The 16,038-nt window shown below is 37.1% G+C and overlaps 1 protein-coding gene across 2 annotated transcripts in view; it reads left to right on the top strand.

Moving 5' to 3' along the window:
* il1rapl2 (interleukin 1 receptor accessory protein-like 2) overlaps positions 1 to 15,275 on the top strand; it is a 150,168-nt gene extending 134,893 nt beyond the window's left edge. Inside the window, exons 9-16 of one of the 2 annotated variants that reach the window (XM_044039518.1) lie at positions 273 to 333; positions 1,312 to 1,421; positions 7,248 to 7,393; positions 7,556 to 7,633; positions 7,746 to 7,862; positions 13,432 to 13,554; positions 14,499 to 14,881; positions 15,167 to 15,275. In XM_044039518.1, coding sequence (XP_043895453.1) covers positions 273 to 333; positions 1,312 to 1,421; positions 7,248 to 7,393; positions 7,556 to 7,633; positions 7,746 to 7,862; positions 13,432 to 13,554; positions 14,499 to 14,881; positions 15,167 to 15,212 — 1,064 coding nt within the window. In that variant the 3' untranslated portion in view covers positions 15,213 to 15,275. Of the gene's footprint in view, positions 1 to 272; positions 334 to 1,311; positions 1,422 to 7,247; positions 7,394 to 7,555; positions 7,634 to 7,745; positions 7,863 to 13,431; positions 13,555 to 14,498 lie in introns of both variants that reach the window. The other variant, XM_044039519.1, reaches the window with a different exon arrangement.
* The last annotated feature ends 763 nt before the right edge of the window (positions 15,276 to 16,038 follow it).

The raw sequence follows: 16,038 nt of genomic DNA, 5'->3' as shown, positions 1-16,038 counted from the left end.
TTTCTATTTTGAAAAACAGAAAACTTTCAACAAAACAATTTCATTCACAACATCTTCATTGCATTTTATTATACACTCAATACTATCATCATAACATGTGAGCAAAAGTATTTTCAAATATGTGCCAAAACTTAAATACTTAAAAGCTTTGACAAGTCCAACCCCCATGGAACTCAAACGTGCTTCAAGTTAATTTAACAATGTGTTATTTATTGTTCATCTATCTAAACCATACTTGTGTTGTCTCTGTCTTGGCATCTCCCTCCTGACAGATAATAAGGAATATGACGCCTACCTGTCCTACACTAAAGTGGACCTGGACTCTCTGGGCAGGTGAGATACAGAGTCTCTGTGCACGTCTTCATCAGTGGCTCTGACATTTGTGGAGAACGTGCTCTGCCAGGTTTACCATGTCTGGACTCCAGCTCCACATGTGATGAAATACTGTTGAGAAGAGACAATATGTGTCTGCAGGCTCTTAGACCCTACAGTCTGTGACCAAGAGTCCTCCTCCATGAAGGTTGTAGAAAAGTAACAACCAAAAAATAACACTCACTTAACATTAGAAACATTTTCACATCAACCACAGGCGCGGCCTAGGGAGAACCATCAGGGAACATTCCCACAACCAGAACGGTCTGGGAACCAAAAATTGTTAGCTGGGAACTAACTGAAGTCCGACAGGACCGTGGTTTAAACTTAAGCTTTGCTGATTTACCGTTGCACAGATTTTGGTTGAGTGCTGCCAAGGAGTTCCCCGTTCTGGCAGACACGGCTATTTTAACATCGCTTGCATTTTGCACAACATATCAGAGCTAAGCTTTTCAAGCATGAGAGACTGAGAGCTGATGAGGAAGAGCTTAGTATGTGCCTTTCTTCAATACATGCCAGGAGATTAGTTTTGTGTTCATTTAAACAAATTGAGAGACTAAATTATCATTATACATATAGGCTAACATGTTGTTCGATTTTTGGTGTTTTTGATGCCATGGCTCACAAACACTGCTCTACTCCACTCCTAACCACTCTCACACATAGTTGCACACAGAGTGAGTGAGAGAAAAGAAAGACACGATGTTGTATAGTCTGCTGATGTGTTACAAAGAATGTAATGCTTTACTCAGAAACAGAGAGATAGAGTTATAACGAGCTGATAGAGCAGCATTACAGGAACTCATTGGTTCACATTCAGTGTAAAGCCACAATGATTTAAATCAGTTTCCTTCTTCAGTTGCTGAACCTTAAAAGATATTGATCTGTTTGATTTTAAACCTGGAGCCACATTTTTTTTCTGTCTCTCTCCACTGGCAGGTCGAGCAGCGATGAGGAAACGTTAGCTTTGGAGATCCTGCCAGATGTTCTGGAGAAACATTATGGCTACAAGCTGTTTCTACCAGACAGAGATCTAATACCCAGCAGTAGTGAGTATCAATCTATATATCTATCTCGCTCACACACTCCTCTGTCACCGCACAAACACTCAACACATGCGCACTTTTTTACACTTCTCTCTCTCTGGGCCACTCTGCAGCTCCCAATACCCAGAATTCATCACTGTCAGAAGAAATAAGAATGAACGTGGGTCTTCATTATAACACACTCACAAACATGAGCAATCAAACCACATATACACACTGATACACAACCCTGTACCATAGTCGTGCATTTATACCTGTGATTTCTTGTCTTACAACCTCACAACTGATGAAGCCCCCATTCAATGCACATGTGGTATAGACCTAATGCATTCCCTAGCCCATTACCCTAACCCTAAAACCAGGTCTTAAGCCCCAACAAGCCTTTTAAAGTTGTGGGGCCCAGACAAAATGTCCTCACACATACACATGTTGGCACACATCATTCATGTGTCTGTATGTGTTTTATCCCTTTAATTATCTTTTTAATAAGTTTCAGGTGAAATCATTCTTTTTCAATTGTCCAAACTGGAAAGTGATCTTTTCTCATCAAGATGAAAACATGGTGGTTTAAGTGCAGCCCTCGGGAGACTGAGGACACTAAATGAGATGTTGAAGATGTTGCCTTCAGACACTGACAAACACAGACGTGCATTCACTAAATATGAAGCATGAATGCCACTAAGCAGCATTCAGAGCGGTTAGGCCTGAATACTCAGATATTGACATGTCTATGTGAAAGAGGGACAATGAATGAAGCAATCATGTGTTAACTTTTGTGTCTAGACAAGTCCTTGAAAGCATTGATAAAGATTGTTGTTGAGTTACTGGCCTTAAACTCCATTTCCCAGAGGCCTCTGCACAAATGTCACTGCTCAATGTTTAAGGCCCATTTATACTCCATTTGTGTCTGTTTTACATCCGTCCTTCTCAAACTTGTCTCCATCACTACCCTTTTGTGTTGGTATGGGTGTGCAAAACATGGTGACCGCTGAAGAGGTTATTTTATTGTGCTTGGTCTGAAATAGACAGAATCACAAGTGGATTCTGCAGCAGTGGAATGTAAGACCACTGAGTAATTATAATCATCAAGCTGTAATTCTGCACCATGTCACACAGACACTTCACACTATTTTTGAAGACCCATTTAGGCTCTTCTTCGTGCTTTTTCTGACTGATTGGAATATTGACTATGGGGTTAGATAACTGTCAAAAAGATGCGCACACACACACACAGTTGTGATTTATTCAATATGAATACGATTCGACAACCGTGAGAATACAAAAGGATTTTGAATCGTAAGATTCATTGATTTCACACGCTGTGCGTGCATACACAGCTAGCACGGTGCTAAATAAAAAATGTGTTTCAGGTTGGACCTAAAGTATCTCACCATTGCATCAGTCTGGCGGCCCCTAGCTCATACTCTCCATGTCCTATAGGCTGATGTCCACTCCCCTCATACCCAGGTGGCCTCCTCCCCCTCACTCCTTGATTGTTCTCCTCCTGAAGCTTCCATGTTTCCACGTGTCTTTTGCTCCTTGCATTTTGTGATCCCCAGCTTTCTCCAGTATATAGCAGCACACGTTATAGTTAAGGGAGAAAACAGTTACAGAACAAACCTCGAAATATAAAAGTGCAGGTAAATGGATTCCTGTTCTCTGTCGTTTAAGTTGGAGCAGAAAGATCCCAGTGAATTAAATGTTGATAATTTTAGTTCAGTTATTTCAAGCAGAGGGGGCAGAGAAACTGAAAGCTTTTTCTCCCATTTCGGTCCAAAACAAGATGGGTGCAAAATGTAATTGGAACGTAAGGCTTAATGGCTTTTGGATCTCTGAAAAAAAGTGCATAAATAAGCAGGAACCAAGCCAAGAAGAGCCTGAGTCATCCAGTGTGTGTAGCGTCTCACATTCAGGGAGGGCATGGAAGCTTTAGCATACAGTATGCTGTGGTGGGTGAGGCGGCTACAGCCAGTGATAAACCTCAGAGCACAGTGGTAGACCGGAGTCAAGGACTGTAGGCAGCTGTTTGAAGCACTCATACACAACATCACCATAATCAAGTAGAGGTTAAAAAAAAAAAAAGTATCTGATATCAGAAGCTCTGTAAAAGAAAACAACTTCCTCCTTCCTCACCCTCCTCCACTACAGATTACAGTTTCTTTGCTAGGTCACTTTGTTTTCCTCATCTCTCCATCATCATAGAAGAGAGAGAGTGGGACGGAAGCCAACTCGTGAGACATTTCCCAAAGTTCCATGTCAAGCTTTGTATGAGAATAGACTGTGGGTGTTGAAGAGAATGCCATCCAAAAATAAGACGAAAGTATGTCGCCCAATCAGCTGACTGTCGTGGGTGGAGCCTTTGACAGTCCATATCATTTTTGGTATGGAGGGTTCTTAGGGGCTGGTTATTTTGGTACTATTGCCTAATGGACTACAAAAAGACGTGACTGAAGCATCTGAGATTTAATGTGGGCTTCGTGCATTTACCATTATCCATTTGTTCTATTGGCTTTAGTTCCAAATATATTCCATATCTGTGGTTACTTTGAGAGCCATTTTTATTTATTATTTATTTGGCATAGTGCCTGTGTGCTCCAGAGGATTGCATTTGCTTTAAAAAGAAAACACTGTAAAACATATCAGTAGTCTGTGAGTTTGCAGGTTAATCCCTCCAAAAATAATGCAAAAAAAGAGAAAGTATTGAGCCATTATTCCAGGTGTATTAGCATTTTCTTGACAAAATGTTTCTCAACATGCCCTAAAAACTTCAGAAGAATGCAGTAAATCTGTTACTTTATAATGTGGCTACACAATAATGGTTTGTGTACTATTTAATATTGTCTCCTAAAATACATTATTAAACAAAACAATAATATAGCAAATGTACTTAAATATGCTTCACAGTGAATCAGTCTGCTCTACATCTGCTTAGCCTAAAATAACACAACACAACAGCATCCTGAAAACGGATGAACAATCCCAGTTCTGCTCACACTGAGGCTTCCTCTCTGTGCCCCGGAAAAAAACAAATATCTACTGTGCATAACGACGCGCATTACTCTGTCCAAGCTCCATGTGAAGTAAAGGTTACGTAGTGTGAACAACAGACTCAGCGAGGAGCCTGTCTACTGCTCATCAGAGCCATTGACACAGCGACGCGGCCTAAAATACACCGTTCAATTATCTACTCCATTAACCCAATGAAATGAACAAAAGAGCAAGATATAAACAACAGGAAGAGAAAGGGCTGAGTGATGAGATCATCGGTTTGTATTGTTTTGAAGGGATTTAGGCCATTCTTAAAAATCGAGAGTGATGAGGAGGTTAACTGTGAGGAGAGAAGACAGTGGAGGATAAAGAGAGAAAACCAAACCACAGAGGAGAAAGAAAGGGACTGAATTTGTGGATGTGCAAACTATTTGTGCGTCTTATATTGAGCGTGAAATTGCAATGTGTTGTTGTGGAGAGTCTGTCATTAATTTAGTTAGCAAGTGAAGAGATGGTGAAGCAGGGAGATGTGCGGGCGAGACCATGTGTTGTTCGCACAACACGGTTTTCAGAGATCTTCACTCTGAATCGAAAAAATAACAATAATGAGCCGTTTCTATTTTTCACCCGGCAGAAAACACTAAAAATGTCACATATAATTAAATGGAAATGGGGCATTGCAAAGTGAGCTCTTTAAGTCTTGTGTTGACTCATCTTTATATTGATAAATAGCTCCAGCTCAGATCTGTCGTTTTCCCGCGTGATCTCATAACTTGCTCGCTCCTCCAGTTCACATCACCTCCCGGAGTTTTCAGTAAAAGCTGATGTCAAAGTATCAGCACAACGCCAAAAACCTTACACAGGCATTTCTGTCACTCTTCCTTACACTCCTGTCAATCTCACCTGTCATTTATGAGCAAAATGACAGTCAAGCAGAATGACAGTCAAGCAGATACTACATTAGGATGTTAATGTGGAATTCCCCTTTCTTTTTCTTATGATTTGTTTTGTAATCTGTTTCATCCTAAGAGAAATTCCTTATTCCAGCAACACCACTTAAAGGTAGGGTTGGAGATCCTGTAAAAACTATTTGAGCAGGTGACATTTTTAATTCAAAAGTCCAAGCCACTCTCTTCAGACTTCCCTCCAAAGCTACGCCTCCAGAGCACAGGAACGCGCTATACTTCTTCATGAAGAGCGTTGGTTTCACACGGATTCACGAGCACTGCGCTGCATCTGTAACTTTCCGGTGACTCTAAACACCATATAGGAAAACATCATATACTCTCAATAGATCACAAAGACCATGGCGTCACTTTGCAGCCCTTTCTGGGCTTTCAGTTGTCGTCACTGTTGTCTACCTAGCATGTGTGTTTCGTGCACAAAGAGGAGTACGTGCATGGGGGGGTGCAGATGGCAGTTTGATTGATGCATCACGATCCAATTAATTTGGTAATTCGTTCAAGCCTGCCGTTCCACAGGTGACTGACATTTTTCATTTTCATTTTTGTGAAAATGCATTAATTAATTGGTTACTATCGAGGTGTGAAGAGGATTTTAGGCAACTGCTCTAGAAAATGACTTTAAGATTTATTATTTCCATGATGTAACAAACAAAAAGTAGGTAACTGTATGATAACACTATGAGAACGCAATACAGTTCACTGCAGTTCTTCTTTTACCATTTATGGAACTCCAACGGGACATGGGACAACCATGTTAGGAAACAGATGACATGGTTTATAAGACTAAATATAGCTGACCCTTGTAATTCCTCTGCTGTGTTTTGGAAAAAGTCAGAGCAGACAGCGTTCAAGACAAGCAGTAATAAAAGCATGTAAAATAAACAACACACTGAAGTTACAGTAGCAGTAGATTTTGAATCTGTAGCCTGTTGGTTGTCATCACTTCTTGTTCTCTGCTTCCTTCAAGCCTGTTTTATGGGATCTTTGATGAGCCATTAAAATGCTCTACCCTTTGCTTGTCCCTGACTGTTGTGGGCTCCCTGGGCATAACAGTTATCCACCATCTTCACTTTTTGTATCCAATTCAATCCAGTTTATTTATGAAGCACATTTAAGTAACAACAGTTAGTAAAATTGAAAAAAATAAATAAATAAAAATATGTAAAGACAACATATCCATACAAAATGCCAGTAAAGAGACTAAAGAGACAGATTTCCTGGCATTGTTTTTACAACTCTGGGCAAAGCCATGCTAGCATTTCTTGTTTTGTGCTAAAACATTCTGGTTCCAGCTCAGGATGTAATGTTTGAATTTTGTAATACAAACTGGCAATGATGGTTACAGTCAGTTTCCATTGATTGTGGCAGGAACTATAAATAGAGATAGATGTATTTAGTACATCTTGCTTCTCTGTGAAATGTGTGAGGGAGTGTTTAAAGTGCTTTTTTAAAGGCTGTTTCATTTATTTTGTGTTCTATAAAAAACACATTTTTACATAGCCTCCGTATTATACTAATCTATATTCATGTAGCTTGCCTGTATGTACTGTAAACTGCAAGCTGTAGATTTGCACATATTTAAGTTTATCTTATTTTATTCTATTTCTTATTCTCATTTCTATCTTATTCTCAAACTTGAGCGATTCATTTAAATTCAGTATAGGGCCTCATAAAGGCTTGTGCCAGCCCTGATGAGCAGCATGTCATACAGGTGCAGAACAATATGTTCAGATAACAATTGGGATTTATTCTGAGCCGGTGGACTGTGGACCAAAACTCAGTAACTTCTCAGTCGTCTTAGTCAAGGTTTAAAAAAAAAAAAAATGCTATTCTTCTCTCCTCTCTACCTCTTCTACCTTGTATCCACATCTCATAGCCTATATCGAGGACTTGGCTCGCAGCGTTGAGCAGAGCAGACGTCTCATCATCGTTTTGACTCCCGAGTTTGTCGCCAAAAGAGGGTGGAGTATCTTCCAGATAGAGACACGCCTCCATTCTATGCTGGTTACTGGTGAAATCAAGGTGAGGAGCACAAAGTGAACAGGAAATCTCTAATCTTATATACAAGATGTTAAGTGTCATTTTCTCTTAATGGATATTGTACTTTGAGAGAACTACATGGGGAGTTAATTTGGTTGGAGATGATCATATTTATTCCCTCTCACACTGTTTCTGTGTGTCCAGGTGATCATGATAGAGTGTGCCGACCTGAAGAATGTCATCAACTACCAGGAGGTTGAGGCACTTAAACACACAATCAAGGTAAACAGGGGGAGGCAAGAGTGGAGGAGGAAGACATTTGTGATTCAAAACAAAATAATGAAAAAGAAAAAGAAAGAAAGAAAATTCTCTAACCCCCTTTCATTCTTTTCAGGTTTTATCCATCATCAAGTGGAGGGGACCTAAAAGCAATGAGCTCTCCTCGAAGTTTTGGAAACAGGTGGTCTACGAAATGCCTGCTAAACGCAGAGAGACACTCTCCAGACGCCAGGTATCCTGACAATCTACAGCTAAAAAAATAACAATCTACACCTAAAAAAAAACCAAAAAGCTACACCTAAAAAAACCAACAATCTGCACCTAAAACAAAAATCTACACCTAAGAAAAACAACAATCTACACCTAAAAAAACAACAATATGCACCTATAAAACATTCTACAGCTAAAAAAAACAACAATCTGCACCTATAAAAACATTCTACAGCTAAAAAAAACAATCTACACCTATAAAAACTTTCTACAGCTAAAAAAAACAACAGTCTACACCTATAAAAACATTCTACAGCTAAAAAAAAACAATCTACACCTAAAAAGACAACAACAATCTACACCTAAGAAAAACAACAATCTACACCTAAAAAAAACATTCTACAGCTAAAAAAAACAACAGTCTACACATATAAAAACATTCTACAGCTAAAAAAAATCTACACCTATAAAAACATTCTACAGCTAAAGAAAACAACGGTCTACACCTATAAAACCTTCTACAGCTAAAAAAAAATCTACACCTATAAAAACATTCTACAGCTAAAAAAACAACAGTCTACACCTATAAAAACATTCTACAGCTAAAAAAAATAATCTACACCTATAAAAACATTCTACAGCCAAAAAACAATCTACACCTAAAAAGACAACAACAATCTACACCTAAAATAACAACAATCTACACCTAAAAAAACAGCAATATACATCTAAAAATAACAACAAGCTACACCTAAAAACAACAACAATCTACACCTAAAAAGCAGCAATATACACTTTAAAAAAAACAATATACACCTAAAAAAAACAATATACACCTAAAAAAAACAATCTGCACCTAAAACAACAATCTACGCCTAAAAGAAAACAATCTACACCTAAAAAACCAACAATTTGCACCTATAAAAACATTCTACAGCTAAAAAATAACAACAGTCTACACCTAAAAAAACAACAAGCTACACCTATAAAAAATAACAACAATCTACACCTAAAAAATAACAACAAGCTGCATCTAAAAACAACAACAATATACACCTAAAAAGACAACAATATACACCAAAGAAAACAGCAATATACACCTAAAAAAAACAACAATTCACACCTAAAAAAACAACAATCTACACCTAAAAATATATATATATACACCTAAGAAAACAATATACACCTAAAAAAACAAGCTACACCTAAAAAACAAAACGCTACACCTAAAAAACAACAATCTACACCTAAAGAAACCACCAATTTGCACCTATAAAAACATTCTACAGCTAGAAAACAACAACAATCTACACCTAAAAAAACAAAGCTACACAAAGCTACACCTAAAAAACAACAACAATCTACCTAAAAAGACAAACAATCTACACCTAAAAACACAATAACACCTAAAACAACAAATACACCTAAAAACAAAGCTACACCTAAAAACAACAAGCTACACTAAAACAAATTAACACCTACAAAAACAAATAATCTACACCTAAAAAACAAGCTACACCTAACAACAATCTACACCTAAAAAACAGCAATATACACCTAAAAACAACAATCTACAAAAAAAACAACAACACCACAAAAACAAAAACAACAATCTACATCTATAAAAATAACAACCTAAAAAACAGCAATTTAAAAAAAACAACAATCTACACCTAAAAACAACAATAACCAAAACCAACAATATACACCACAATAACCACACCAATATACACCTAAAAAAGCTACACCTAAAAAAACAAAAAGCTACACATAAAAAACAACAATCTACACCTAAAAAAACAATCTGCACCTAAAACAACAATCTACACCTAAAAAACAACAACCTATAAAACATTCTAAAAACAACAATCTACACCTATAAAAACAACAACAACAATCTACACCTTAAAACAACAACAAATAATCTACACCTAAAAACACAATATTAAAGAAACAACAACAATCTACACCTAAAAACCAACAATCTACACCAAAAACCAAAATAATCTACACCTAAAAAACAACAATCTACACCAAAACAACAACAATCTACACCTAAAAACAACAACACCTAAAATGACAACAAGCTACCAAAACAAATAAACCAAAAAAAACAAATAATCTACACCTAAAAACACAATATACACCTAAAAACAACAATTTACACCTAAAAACAACAAGTAAAACAACTTACACCTAAAAACAACAAGCTACACCTAAAAACAACAAAAACAACAATCTTACACCTATAAAAAAAAAATCTACAAAAAACTACACCTAAAAACAAAATACCAAAAACCAACAATACACCAAAAACAAATAACCTAAAATACCTAAAAAAGCACCTAAAAACAAAAAGCTACACATAAAAACTAACAACAATCTACCTAAAAACAAACAATCTGCACCTATAAAAACATTCTACAACTAAAAAACAACAATCTACACCTATAAAAACAACAACAACAATCTACACCTAAAAAAAACAAGTTACACCTATAAAAAATAACAATCTACACCTAAAAAACAGCAATTTACACCTAAAAAACAACAATCTACACCTAAAACAACAATATACAAAAAACCAACACTATACACCTAAAAACAATATACACCTAAAAAAGCTACACCTAAAAAAAACAAAAAGCTACACATAAAAACAACAATCTACACCTAAAAACAATCTGCACCTAAAAAAACAATCTACACCTAAAAAAACAACAATCTGCACCTATAAAAACATTCTACAACTAAAAAACAACAATCTACACCTATAAAAACAACAACAACAATCTACACCTTAAAACAACAACAATCTACACCTAAAAAACAGCAATATACACCTAAAAAAACAACAATCTACACCTAAAAACCAACAATCTACACCAAAAAAACAACAACTACCTAAAAACAACAAGTTACACTCTATAAAAAATAACAATCTACACCTACAAAACAGCAATTTACAACCTTAATAAACCTAAAAACACCAAAAAACCTAAAAAGCTACACCTAAAAAGCTAACATATAAAAACAACAATCTACACCTAAAAACACAATTGTAATTAAACAACAAGCTACACCTATAAACAACAACAACAACAATCTACACCTTGAAACAACAACAATCTACACCTAAAAAAACAGCAATCTACACTTAAAAAACAACAATCTACACCTAAAAACCAACAATCTACACCAAAAAAAACAACAATCTACACCTAAAAAAATAACAATCTACACTTAAAAAAAAAAAAATCTACACCTAAAAACAACAACAATCTACGTAGCGGTTTACAGATAGACCAAAATCTTGTCACAGCACCTGTGAGGTGTTCCCTCAGCTTGGCTATAGTTTTGTGTTGTGAGCTCAGTGGGTTGGGTCAACACCATTAGTTCTCTTTCTAATTTTTGTTGTAATAAGGAAAATAAATTGTTACGAACTCTCACAAAGACTGGACCCAAATGCACAAGGCCAGAAACAGAAGAAGGTTTAAATAGCGCTTTATTGATTCCTTCAACTAGCAAACAAAAGGTGAGCAGAACAGCTCAGGAAAAAGCTAAACGCTAAAGTAAACTTGACTTGAAATGACTGAGAAAACAAACAAGAACATAAGCTAACACTAACACAACAAAAGATCTCTGACTTGGTTCAAACTTCAAGTGGCACAGACGCTGACAACACTCGTAAGATGCACTGGCAACAGAACGTGGGAGAAGGGAGTATAAGTAGGGAGTAAGGGTAAGGAGTTGTTTTTGTTGTTTTACCCTTTTGGTAGATTTAGTGAGTGGCAGTAAGGATGAATAATGCCCTTTTACCACCACACAACCACACTACCACGTGACTGCTCAAGCATGTGTGAGAGGGAGAAAGTGAAGTGAACAAGGAAACAGTCTAAAGCAACAGCAAACACAGGCATAAACGCAGGCAGGCAGCAGCCTGGGGATGGCTATACATGGGCTACTAAAACTCAGGATACAGAATGGCATGATATGTAAACTTCTATAATAGGAATATTACTAATATAATCCAATAATTTGAATTATTACTTGTTTGAACTAAACATGTATTAATTCAAATGATTTTAATAGGAATATTACTAATATAATCAAATAATATTAATTATTACCTGTTTAGTTAAACAGGTAATAATTATTAAATAAATTATTCATATATATATATTTATATATAATAAAATAAAATATTCATATTATAAATGTATACATATATGTCATGCTATTCTGTATCCTGAGTTTTAGTAGCCCATATATTGATTTAACATAAATACCTTGCGTGTGTATGTATTCATTGCACCTTTCTGTTCTGTTTCATGTTATTTGAAGCCCATGGTTATAATTATTCATAAATATGTAGCGTCATAATAACTACATCTCTGACGTTTATAACAAACAAACAGTTTGAAAATCGGTAGAAAATTGAGCATGTTACGATTATTTAAAAAGTACCACTACAACACGTTATGGGTGTGCGAGCTGACTGTGGCAAGATGGCCGCCCAGTGTGGACGTTCGACACTCCGCCGTAAGACATGTAGCCTTCATATACATCTATCTATGGGTGAAACGGCAAGGATGAACTCAAAGGTAGAAGTGGGCTCTGTCCCTTCTTCTCTTTTGCAGGAAAGCTCGAAGACTCGGCATCGCATGGAGCTTGCATGTTCTCCCTGTGAGTGCATGGGTTGTTTGGGGGTTCTCTGGTTTCCTCCCACAAAAACATGCTGTTAACTGGACACTCAAAATTGACCATAGGTGTGAGTGTGAATGGTTGTTTGTCTATGTGGCCCTGTGATGGACAGTGTGTACCACGACTTTCCCCCTGTGTCAGCTGGGATTGGCACCAGCTGCCCCTGGACCCGATCACGACAATGCCATTCATATCAAATAAATCCTCAAGATAAAACAACCTCAGATTCACAGGTCTTTTCAGTTCAATATTTGACATCTGATGGTGTGCAGTTACTTGTTCATGAAAAGAGCTCTTTAACTTATGGGCTAGGAAAACATATTTCCTTACTTGCTGAAAAATTGCACAAACACACTGACACAGTCAGGCGATCCATCACACTCAGCAACACACAAAAGACTCTGAAACTGGTGTGTTTGACCTCTCACTATCCTTTTTAGATGGCATTTTATGAACTGCCTGAATCCTTTTTGTTTACCTGGGTTATGTTGCTTGGATAATAAAAAGTGTCAAATACCTAAAAAGAATCAAATACCTAAAAACAACCAAGGAAAGATGTTCAGACAAAAGGGCAGAAACTATTTACCTGTTTCACATTCTCTGAAACCCAACACAGATTTGAGGTGCAGCCAATGTATCAATAAAAAAATGTTCATATCAGTTTTGTATATATATATATATATATATATATATATGTGTGTATATATATATATATATATATATATGCATTCATACAAAAAATACGTAATATGACAACACAAGTAAAATGAACAGTGACTTTGTGTTACACAAATATTTTTACAGTGCAGAGACATTAAATATCACTAATCTTTAAATTACCTCAATTATTTTTATAGTGTTATAAATCTGTGTCTCTGTGGTTACAGGTGATGGATTCTGGGGAACAGGGCCTCTTTGGTGACCTACAGACCACTGTCTCCACAATTGCCATGACAACCACCTCTGCCTCTCTGGTGCCACCCAACGACAGTCGCCATGGACATCATCAGGTCACAGTAATGTTATTACCTCACATGTTGTTGCATGAGTCAAATATAACCTATTTAGACGTTTCTCCAAAGAAGATGGAGAACCAAATAAAAAATATACTTATATATATCCTTGTGCAGCACAGAGTTGATAGACGCAGCACAATATAACGGGAAAAGGCCTTATGGTACCAAAATGAATACATCTCAAAATAAAAGTATAATGGGATTTCTGCTGGCATCATTAAAAATGTACACTTGAGTTAGCTTTTTCAAAAGTGCTTACAAATTGGAACAGTAATGTGTCTCCATCCATTAGGGTTGGGTTATAATATGAAAATATGGTATCTAAAAATAACAACACTATCAGTTTAATTATCATCATAAAAAATAATCTGCACAGTGTGCATGTATTGGGGGCATTTTACTGTACAATATTAAATTAAATAAGACATATTTAATATAAATAAAGAATGTTGTCTGTGTGGGTGAGAGGACAGTTTTTCTTCACTGTTGTTCTGGGAGTTGATATGATCTATCTATCATGTGACCATTTCCCCTTAGAAGGCAAGGCAAGTTTATTTGTGTAGCGCCATTCTTACACAAGGCAATTCATAGTGCTTTACAGAAGCAAGTAAACACATTGGAAGTCAACAAAATCAATTTTTAAAAAAGCAAGTATAGAAATAAAAACAGTTTAAAACATTAACCTTTTTTTAAATAAAGCAAACAATATTTTTTCAATTCCAAAAGCCAGTTTTCACAAAGATGAAACACTTTTATCCCACATCAGACTCTTTGTAAGTAAAAACAAAGAAAGAAAGAAACTAAACTAACTAAACTAAAATACAGAAAGTCAGCATGTCAGCATCCAAAACTGTTGAAGTTAAACTGGCTCCTGGAAATGTTGAGCTGCAGCTGATAAAACATTAACAGGAAGTCTTTTTAATTATTATTTACTGCAGGTTTCCTTAGCGACAGAGATTCCGGACTACAACCAGATGACCTTGCCACTGGGCGGAGGTCAAATGAGGCATTTCTGCCGCAGTTACGAGTTCCAGCTTCCCCCACAGCCTTCACCACCTCTCCCACCTCCTCCCACCATGCAGTTCTCCACTCTGGGACCTGGGGGGCGCCACGTCTACTGCAACATCCCTATGACACTGCTGAATGGACAGGTGGGCAGAAAAGACAGTGTGGTTCTGTTGTTCATAGTTTCTTGCATCCAACTTCTGCAGTGTTTGCTTTTTTGTTGCTTGTGTGCATGTTCTCGTGAGTTTAAGCTCATTAAAAATGAAACCACTCTTTTCTCCCCAGGGGTTCAGAGCAGCTCACTGGGGAACAAGAGGTCTGTTTGGATAACAAAAAATGTAGAAAGGAAATGTTCACTTTTATATGATTCAACCTCAAATGTTTGTTTATTCTAACAGACTGGGAGATAGTTGTCATAGCTGTACAGCTGTCATGTATGAGACATGGTGCTATACTTGCATGCAATAGTTCAGTATATAATGTAAATACAGCACCTGTTTGTTTTTTTTCTTTCATTCTTTAATTTAATTGTATATTTTGTCTTAGACTTGCAGTTTGAGGGAAGATTCCTGTTCATCACTGTTGTGCTGTGTGTTTTCAGGTTTCTCAGAGCAGTACACTTGGGAAAAAGCCAGAGCTTCACCTAAACAGCACCTTCGTACCTCTCACCAGCAGAGAACTAAGCTCTGACATCTGGTAGATGTGCTCAACTAGTACTGGATGCAGACTGCTTTACAGACTGCTTTTTCACTGGCTTTTGGACTTGACTTGGTCTACTGGTTTTCATCTGTTTTTTGGACCTTGTACAGACTTGGTGTTGGGAGAAAGCGGTTGTGAACAGGTGGAGAACTCATCTTGGAGCATTTCATCCAACGCTGTGAGCAAAAGACTTCTGAACTGACATCAGGACACACAGTTCACAGCGGTTGGATGTAATGGCTGCAGATTCTGTACCAGTGGACGGATTCAGATGGTAAACCGGTTTGAACTGGCAACAAACTGATACAAACTGGTGTGTATGATGTGTAGCCATGATGGACAGAAAGGATATCTAAGACACAATGCCATTGGTGGAATAAAGGTGTAGGCAGATATGGATATTCTGTGAACTGGAAAAGTCAATGAAAAGATCCAGGACACAGCAGTCATGACTACGGATTCACAGGCAATAGAACTCTACTATGACGTGGGACACTAGGAACTACCACGTTGGACCTCGGAGCACAAAAAGGGAAGCCAACTGCGGTTACCGTCCACACACACACACACACACAAACCAGTTGATTTATCAGCTGTTTAACTACTTGGAAATATCTGTCAAATGAAAAGTAAAACCGTGACTTGAATAGCAGTAAGTCTTCTACCTAGCTGAGATCTCTGAATAATGATCTACCTGTTGACTTGGTTCAGGTCCACCTTAATACAAGTCAACCTCTTGAAATACAAGTCCATGCTAGCTAGCTATGTAGCTAC

Source organism: Solea senegalensis, linkage group LG12 (genome assembly GCF_019176455.1).
Source record: "Solea senegalensis isolate Sse05_10M linkage group LG12, IFAPA_SoseM_1, whole genome shotgun sequence".
NCBI lineage: Eukaryota > Metazoa > Chordata > Actinopteri > Pleuronectiformes > Soleidae > Solea > Solea senegalensis.
Note: the sequence above shows the minus strand (reverse complement) of the source record. Positions and strands in the feature narration are given on the sequence as shown.